Genomic DNA, 10,124 nt, shown 5'->3' with positions numbered 1-10,124 from the left:
CTCAGGAAGAAGACCAACATGTGACTATTTTGATGCAACTTCATGGTGAAACAAAGTAATTAAAAGTAGTGGCCAGGCTCGGTGGCTGCTCAGTGGCCCACGCCTGTCATCCCAGAGCTTTGGGAGGTCAGAAGTTTGAGACCAGCCTGGCCAACATGGTGAAATATTCTCTACTAAAATACAAAAATTAGCTGGTGTAGTGGTGAGCACCACTTGGGAGGCTAAGGCAGGAGAATAACTTGAACTCAGGAGGCAGAGTTTGCAGTAAGCAGAGATCCCGCCACTGCACTCCAGCCTGGGTGATAGAGTAAGACTCTGTCTCAAAAAAAAAAAAAAAAAAAAAAAAAGGGGGTGTGTGTGTTTATTTTGTTGGCACCTGAGAGGAAAGTATTAAAAATTGTGTTCTGAGATAGAGATCGCATAATAAGTCTCTGGGATGTGAACTAAACAGAGAGACAGCCAGGATCATTTCTATTATATATATAGTAAATTAGGGTTTAAGCAGAATAATGTCCCCCAGTCCCTATAAGGATGTCGACATTTGAATTCCAAGATATCACATTACACATTACAATTCATGACAGAGAATATAAGGGTGCAGATAGGATGAAAATGCTATTATGCTGATGAAATATGAATTTATCATGGTGAATCCAGTAAAATCACAAGGCTCAAAAATCATGGAAGAGTGATGATGGATAAATTGTATCAAAATGACAGAGCATGAGAAAGACTCAACTGAATATATTTTTTATTGTTTTAGTGAGTCTTTTCATATTAACATACATTTAATTCTATTCAACTGTACAAATACTATTCATTTTATATGCTCAACTGAAGAGCTAAATATAAAATGAGAGAACACAGAATAAGGATATGATTACTGAGATGAAGGCTAAGGCACATGAGGAACATAGACAGTATGCACCTTAGACAGGCAAAATTGAAAATGTATTTATTATATAGAGAGATTCATAATAATTACATATATACATTTATTTGGTTTAGAAAATAGTACAGGAGATACATTATCAAGAATTTATATAAGATGGGGTTAATCAAGAAAATGAGAGTAAAATAAAAATAATTATAATGGTAATAATTTTGAACATTGATGAAAGAACATTGATGACACAGATCTATTTTTTTCAGGTCTTCAAAACATGTTTCTTCTATGTCATTAGGATGAACACACATTTCACATGTTATCTTTCAAAAAGGCCTTTTATTTTCAAGCTGGCATTGGAATCTCAGCCAACATCTTTCTTCTTCTCTGGCACATTTTCACATTCTTTAAGGATCACAAACCTAAAAACCATGACCTGATCATCTATCACTTGGCCTTTGTTCACATAGTGATGCTAGTCATTGCAGAAGAGTTACTGTCTCCAGACGTGTTTGAGTCACTGAATTTTCAGAATAACTTCAGATGTAAGGCTGTGTTCTGCATATACAAGGTAGTGAGGGGCCTCTCTATCTGCAACACCTCTTTCCTGAGCATGCTTCAGACCATCACCATCAGCCCCAACACCTCCTGGTTGGTGAGATTTAAACATAAAATCACAAAACACAATATCCTGGGTTTACTCTTTTTTTGGTCCCTCAATTTGTCTTTCAATAGTGACATGATAATCTACATTGTAGGTTTTTCCAATATGACCCAGCTAATTCTGAATGTCAGTAAATACTGCTCACTTTCTCCAATGAACGTCATCATCAGAAGGCTGCTTGTTACTCTGTCTTTATCCGGAGATGTCTTCCTTGTAGGAATCATGCTGCTCTCAAGTGCATACATCGTGATTCTCTTGTCCAGGCATCAGAGGCGCTCCCAGCACCTTCACAGCACTAGCTTTTTATTAAGAACTTCCCCAGGGGAAAGGGCCACCAAGACCATCTTGCTGCTGGTGAGTTTCTTTGTGGCTATGTACTCACTGGACTGAATTGTCTCATCTTCTGCAGTGCTGTTATGGGTATTCAGCCCTGTCATCTACAGTGTCCACAAGTTTATGGTCAATGCCTATGCCACTGTCAGTCCTATGGTGCTAATCAGATCTGGTAGGAGAATCATCAGTATTCTGCCAAAGGTTCACTGGAAGTGCCATCCCTTTTTAACAAGTTACTGATAAAATTTCCTAAAAATTATTTTGCTGTCATTAATTACATTAATCAGAAACACAAAATTTGCTATCTGATTTAAATAAAACATGTGGAATTGCACTTTTGTAATATCTAATTTTTTTTGTTGTCGTTTTTTTGAGACAGAGTCTCACTCTGTCGTCCAGGCTGTAGTGCAGTGGTGCGATCTCGGCTCCTTGCAGCCTCCACCTCCTGGGTTCAAGCAATTCTCCTGCTTCAACCTCTTCAGTAACTAGGACTACAGGCATGTGTCACCATGCTCAGCTATTTTATTTTATTTTATTTTTTTGTATTTTTAGTAAAGACAGTGTTTCGCCATGTTTGCCAGGCTGGTCTTGAACTTCTGACCTCAAGTAATCAGCCCACCTCAGCCTCCCAAAGTGCTGGAATTACAGGTGTGAGCCACCACGCCCAGCCCATCTCAGTATTTTAAAAATTTCCTGGTGCTAAGAACTACATGGTGTCCTCAGTTCAGTGTCCCCCATGATTTAATATTCCCAAAGCATGTCTCTCACTTCTTAATTTTAATTTTACCTTATTCAGTAAAACATTTCTTTTTCTTTTTTCTTTTTTTTTTTTTTTTTTTTTTTTGAGATGGAGTTTCACTCTTGTTGCCCAGGCAGGAGTACAATGGTGTAACTTCTGCTTACTGCAACTTCTGCCTCCTGGATTCGAGTAATTCACCTGCCTCAGCCTCCCAAGTAACTGGGATTACAGGCACCTGCCACTACGCCTGGCTAATTTTTGTATTTTTAGTAGAGATGGGGTTTCACCATGTTGGCCAGGCTGGTCTCGAATTCCTGACCTCAGGTGATCTGCCCACCTCGGCCTCCCAAAGTGTTGGGATTACAGGTGTGAGCCACCATGGCCAGCCCACATATGTTGTTTTCAATGGCAGGATTTCATTATTTATGTAGATAAATAGCATTTCATTTGGGTTTCTATGCCATGTTTTCTTTATCTATTTGTCCCTCGATGGACACTATGATTATTCTATATCTTGGCTATTGTCATTAGTGCTGTGATAAATATGGGAGTGAAGATATCTCTTTAACTTACTGGTTTTATTTCCTTTGTATATACGCCCAGTAGTGGGATTGCTGGTTCATACAGTAGTTCTATTTTTAGTTTGGGAAACCTCTACTTTTTTACATAATGGCTGTATTAATTTGCATTCAAACCAACAGTGCATGAGGGTTTCCTTTTCTCCATGTATTGCCAACACTTGTTATCTTCTGTCTTTTTGATAATGACCATGCTAATTTACAACTATACTACTTTAATTTACATTTCCCTGATGACTAGTGATATTGAGCATTTTTTCATACACCTGTCGACTATATACATATCTTGTTTGGAGAAATATCTATTCAGGTTTTTGCTCATTTTAAAACTGGGTGATTATGATTATTATTTCTGCTATTGAGTTATTCGAGCCCCTTACATATTTTGGATTTTAACCCCTTGTCAGATGCACAGTTTCCACATGTTTTCTCCCATTCTGTAGTTTGTCTTTGTCTCTTTTTTCTTTTCTTTTCTTTTTTTTTTTTTCTTTTTGAGACAGAGTCTTGTTCTCGTTGCCCATTCTGGAGTGCAGTGGTGCGGTTTCAGCTCAGTGCAACCTCTGCCTCCCGTGCGGGCTCAAGCGATTCTCCCGCCTCGGGCTCCGGAGTAAGGCGCCACCACGTCCGGCTAATTTTTTGTATTTTTAGTAGAGTCGGGGTTTCACCATGTTGGCCAGAATGGTCGAGAACTCCTGACCTCAAGTAGTCTGCCCGCCTCGGCCTCCCAAAGTGCCGGGACTATGGGCGTGAGCCACCGCGCCTGGCCTGTAGTTTGTCTTTTCACTCTGTTGATTGTTTTCTGTGCCGTGTAGAAGCTTTTATTTTAATATTTTATTAACTTTTTTTCTGTTTTCTGGCTTTATACAAAGGTGAGACATTTTGCTCTCACTGCTTTTTTGAGCTTTTTTTTCATGTTGGTGTTATGAAGTTTGACCTTTTTAAAATTGTTTTGTTTTATTTAAAATTGACATATAATTGTACACATTTACAGATAGAGTGTGATATTTCAGTGCATTTATTCATTGTATAATGATAGAACCAGAATAATTAACGTATCTATTGTTTTCAACATTTGTTATTTCCCTGTGCTGATAACATGCAAAATTCTCTCTTCTAGCTAACTTAACCCGTATAATAATATATTATTAGTAGTTATAGTCATGCTACTGTGTAATATAACGCAAAAATTTATTCTTTGTTATTTTTAAAATTAAAAAAAAAATTTTTTTTTTTGAGACAGAGTCTCGCCCTGAGGCTGGAGTGCAGTTGTGCAATCTCAGCTCACGACAGCCTCCACCTCCTGGGTTCAAGCAATTCTTGTCTCTCAGCCTCCCATGTAGCTGGGATTACAGGCACTTGCCACATTGACCAGCTAATTTTTGTATTTTTAGTAGAGACGGGGTTTCACTATGTTGGCCAGGCTGGTCTAGAACTCCTGGCCTCAGGTGATCCACTTGCCTCGGCCTCCCAAAGTGCTAGGATTACAGGTGTGAGCTACCACACCCAGCCTATTTTTTCTGTTAAATGGTAATGTTGCATTCGTTGGCAAACCTGTTCTCATTCCTTCCTCTCCAGATCCTTTCCAGCCTCTGGTAACCACCATTTTATTCTACTTCCATGAGATCAGCTTTAAATTTTACATAAAAATGATATCATGTGGTGTTTGTCTTTCTATGCTTGGCATATTTTACTTAACATAATGTCCTCCACGTACATCCATTTGCTGCAAATGACAGGTTATTGTTCTGTTTTATGGAGATTCTGCCAAAAATTAAAAATAGAACTACCCTATGATTCAGCAATTTCAATACTGGCAATTTCAATCAATGTATTTCAAAAGGAAATAAAAGTATGGAAATAAAAAGTATGTCAAAGAGGCTGTTTATTGTAGCACTAATCATAATAGCCAAACTATTACTTCACTTAAGAATTTTTTTCATCTCTTTTTGACACATTACACTTCTAAACTTTTAAAGGATTTAAAGGTTTTCAGTTTTAGAAACTATTTAATCACCAATTCTTTAAATATTTTCTTTCATTTGTTTATATAGTCTAGTAAAGCAATTAGATGTTCATTTCCTCTCAATTCAATCTTCATATATGAATAAATATATTTCATTCTCTATTAACTTGCCTTCTGTAAAATGTGTAACTACATCAATTTCGCTTAGTATTCGATTTTATTGGCCTGTCATCTGCTCAGTGTATTTTAATATGTAACCCATATGTTGTACATTACACTGTTTTACCACATTTGTAATAGCTTACTTAAAATTTGCTTTTTTTTCAGATATGACTTGATAAGCTTATAGTTTTTTTTTTTTTCTTTGCCCATTACTTTGGCTGTTTTTTCATTGTATTGACAAATATTTAAACATAAGCCAAATATCTGATGTTTATGTACCATATAATTTCTTTTGACCCTTCATCTTGGTGGTTTATCTAATTGTGTGCAACATAATGTATAACTTAGTTTTCACATATGGAAGATATCATACTTGGAATGTCTCCAGTCTGTATATTTCTTCGCTGATTCCATTTGCCTTGTTGGAAGTTGAACCCACATGAATCTGACGTTCTTGTGGTTAGTCCTGTCTGAATAGAGCACGTGCTTCTTAGGTTTGTTACTCCCCTGGATTATTCCCTTCATTTACTTCTGGTCCTGGGAATTTATCATATTTTTTTCAACTATCTTTAGCATAATATGGATTGTTTCAATTTCTTGACAATTTTAATTATCTGTATTGTTTAAAATATATATATTATTTTCCTGAAAAGCATAAATAGCAACAGTTGCGTACATTAGTCAAATGTGACATAGATTGTCTATGACATAAAACATCATCTCGTGTGAAATCTCAAGTCTCTTCATGTAGAAGACGTCCTTCCCAATACATCATATTGTAATTTGTGAAGTGTGATTACTTTTTACTATTATGTATGTATTATATATGTATTATACACAAATTTCAGAAACACTCCAATGAATATATAGCCAGAATTAGTTTTATATCATATAAAACTGTTATGGGTTAAATTATTTATCTTAATTCAGATTTTTTTCTACAATTACCATTATTTCTCATAGCACTTCCCTGATATCAAAAACATAATTGGATTTAGATTTTTTATTTAATCCACAAGATGTTGAAAAAGGTTCTAAACGGAGTTTACCTATGACTAGCTAGTACTTGTTAATTACCTTTAACTTTTTTTTTTTTACATTTATTGAGGTATAATTGACAAACTAAAAGTGTATATACTTAGGATGTAGAATATGATATTTTGAGACATGTTTACATTTTTTAATTACCTCGGTTAAGATAGTTAACATATTTATCACTTTACATAGTTACTTTCTGTGTCTGTGAGTGGGTATGTGTGGTAAGATTACTTGAGATTTGATTTTGAAAAAAATTTAAGTATACAGTATTATTAACGATAGTCATCAGTCTGTATGTTACATTGCCAGCATTTATTTTTTATAGCTGAAAGTATGTATCTTTTGACTAATACCTCGTCATTTCCTCCCACATCCTAGCTGTAGTAATTATCATTCTTCTGTTTCTATGAATTTGAGTTTTTAAAGATTTCACATAAATATGAAATCATGAGGTACTTGTCCTTCTGTATCTGGCTTATTTCACTTAGCATGATGTCTTCATGGTTCATCAATGTTGAAAATGGCAGAATTTTCATCTTTATTAAAGATAAATTACATATATTTATCACAGTTTCTTTATATATTCATCTACATATGCTAAGTAGCAACCTCTCTAATTTGTCAAATTATCTTTTCCATATTATCATTCAAATACAATATTGTTTTGCATTAATTATTATTAAAATTAATTTCCTGTCTTTAAAAATTTTTTATGAAATTTATGGGGTCAATGCAATCTGCCCTCTTGATAAAAGCCAAAATTACATGTCAGTTTTACTCATTTGGATTAGACTGAGATTTTTATTGCCTCAAATAATAAATATAAGCATTAAGGATAAAAATATAGTTATATTCTCTATCTTACAACAAAGCAATCTTTGGGTTATTTATTGGACAAAAGACTTATTCTACATTATTATTTCTATTTTTATGTTACTTACCTAAATGTTTATTACACATAGAAAACCACAAAATAGGAATAAATTGGTAGTCACAAATTATGAAAGTAAAATTAAGAAATGATATGCTTCCCAGAGAATGTCTGTAACAAAAACAAGTGAAATATGTTTTAGGTGATGCATATTTGAATTCCCCGATTTGATTATTACATATTATATGCTTGTATCAAACTATCATATGTATTACATAAAGATGTACAACTATTATGTATCTGTAACAATTAAAAATTTAAAAGTATATATGAATATATGTATATATAAATAATCATGTCACAAGTAAAGTATTAATTAAAAATATTTCCACAAAGAAAAGTTTAGGGCCTGACATCTTATGTGTCAAATTCAATGAACATTTAATAAATAATATCAATTGTTTAAAAAAACTTTAAAAAATTGAAAAGAAATGTGTACTTTCTAACTCACAACACTAGAGTTATTATACAACAAAATAAAGTATACAACAAAAATGAAAAAAAATTCTCCAGATTGAAAAATAACAAAACTGTCTTTTTTTGTGGATGGTATAATTTTCTATATAAAAATATATAAGGGGTTCAATAAAATATCCCTAGAAGTGTAAACAAGTTAATTAATGTCACAAAATGAAAGATCAGAAAACAAAATTCAATTGCAGTTATAGATGAAATAAATCAATGAAAATAAAATTTAAAAATTATATTTATAATAGCAATAAACAGAAATATTAAAGTTTTAAAAAAGAAGTACAAATGTATTACACTCGATTTCTTAATTCAGAGAAATCATAGAATTGAATAAATTAACATACATTAAATAATCAAGTTTTAAATTACTTACCATTTTTAAGATTATGATATCTCAGATTGATCTACAGATTCAATAAAATCTCTTCAAATTTTTAACTAGTTCTAGTGGAAATTGACAAGTTCTTCCCAAAAACAAATACAGATAAGCTGGGCTTGGTGGCTCATGCCTGTAAGCCCAGTGCTTTGGGAGGCTGAGATTGGAGGACTGCTTGAGGCTTGCAGTTGAAAAACAGCCTGGGCAACATAGGAAGGTACTGTATCTACAAAGATAAAAAAATAAAATTAGCCGGATATGGCAGTGCATGCCTATAGTCCCACCTACCTGGGAGGCTGAGGTGGTGGAATTGCTTGAGCACATGCGTTTGAGGTAACAGTGAGCTTTGATTGATCCACCTCACTCCAGCCCCAGTGGCAGAGTGAGGCCCTGCCTCTAAAAAAAGATTTAAAAAACAATATAAACGTGCACAGAATACCAAATACACAAAACAGTCTTTAAAAAGAAAAACAATTTATATTTTTTGATATAAATTCTTATTATCAAAGATAGATTCATGTAATTAATAGAATATATTTTAAGATCCAGTCAGGTGCGGTGGCTCATGTCTGTAATCCCAGCACTTTCGGAGGCCGAGGCAGGTGGATTACCTGAGATCAGGAGTTCAAGACCAGCCTGGCCAACATGGTGAAATGCCATCTCAATTACAAATACAAAAAAGTTAGCCAGGCGTGGTGGCACATGCTTGTAATTCCAGCTACTCGGGAGGCTGAATAGGAGAATGGCGTGAACCCGGGAGGCGGAGCTTGCAGTGAGCCGAGATAGCGCCACTGCAGTCCAGCCTGGACGAAAGAGCGAGACTCCGCCTCAAAAAAAAAAAGAAAAAAAGAAAAAAAAACAATTTCGTAATAGAATAAGGAAAAATTGAGAGCAAGACCTAAGCGAATAGGATGCGCGGGTGTAAGTTCTGTCATAGCAATATCACTATCAGCTTTATAAGCCGCTAGGCTGTTGTCCACAGCCTCCTTCCTGCCATTCCTGTGGCAAATTCTGCCAGATACCTGTGGTAGTCCCCTTTCATTTTATAACAGAAAACTTTGGACTCGCCAGTGTTAGCTGCTGGAATGAGGTTTTTGTCCAGTACATCCAGAATGTCACAACAGATTAACTTTAGCTCAGTCTCAACCATTTGCTGATATTCCCAAATCATTTTTAGCTTGTCTTCTCCCTTGTTTTCTTCTGTTCAATGCTGCTGATTATTCTCCAGAAGGCTCTTCTAGCTTCAATCACATTCTTATATGAAACAGACAAGAGGTTTCTTTCTTCAACTGTCAGCTTCACATCCATCCCAGCTACTTTCTTCATCGACTACACCATTTCTTGGAAGATACTGCGGATTCAGTTCCCAGAGCACGTCGTATTGCTCAGCCTGCTCGGCCAGCTTTGCCTGGTACCAGATCCTCTTGTTTCCTTTTTCTTTTCTTTCTGAGACGGAGTCTAGCTCTGTCGCCCAGGCTGCAGTGCAGTGGTGTGATCTCGGCTCACTGCAAGCTCTGCCTCCTGGGTTCACGCCATTCTCCTGCCTCAGCCTCCTGAGTAGCTGGGACTACAAGCGCCCGCCACCACGCCCGGCTAATTTTTTGTATTTTTAGTAGAGACGGGGTTTCACCGTGTTAGCCAGGATGGTCTCGATCTCCTGACCTCGTGATCCGCCCGTCTCGGCCTCCCAAAGTGCTGGGATTACAGGCGTGAGCCACCGCGCCTGGCCACCAGATCCTCTTGATCATCCATAGCGGCAGCGGCTCCCACAGGGTCTGTGCGATGGATGGAAGCAAATAGCGTCTCTCTCACAGCCTCTCTCGCCCCACGTCCGGGGAGCAAAAATGGTGGCGCCGCAATCCGGGACTTCCGCCTGCGCAAGCAGGCAACTGCTCAGCTCTCTGGCAACCGCTCCCTGGCAACTAATGATTTCTTAAATAATACAACAAAAAAATATGATCAAGAAGAAACTGATAAACTTCA

At 36.2% G+C, this 10,124-nt stretch overlaps 1 protein-coding gene and 1 pseudogene across 1 annotated transcript; one reads left to right on the top strand and one right to left on the bottom strand.

Moving 5' to 3' along the window:
• Positions 1–361: 361 nt before the first annotated feature.
• LOC101004224 (vomeronasal type-1 receptor 90-like) lies at positions 362–2,269 on the top strand. The gene has a single exon (XM_009199644.4). The coding sequence runs from the start codon at positions 1,203–1,205 to the stop codon at positions 1,938–1,940; it is 738 nt and encodes a 245-aa protein (XP_009197908.3). The 5' UTR covers positions 362–1,202; the 3' UTR covers positions 1,941–2,269.
• A 6,660-nt stretch (positions 2,270–8,929) lies between these two features.
• Positions 8,930–9,482, bottom strand: LOC101004573 (annotated as a pseudogene).
• Positions 9,483–10,124: the final 642 nt, after the last annotated feature.

The sequence above is a fragment of the Papio anubis genome, chromosome 4 (assembly GCF_008728515.1).
Source record: "Papio anubis isolate 15944 chromosome 4, Panubis1.0, whole genome shotgun sequence".
Classification (NCBI taxonomy): domain Eukaryota; kingdom Metazoa; phylum Chordata; class Mammalia; order Primates; family Cercopithecidae; genus Papio; species Papio anubis.
This window is presented reverse-complemented; position numbering and strand designations above follow the sequence as displayed.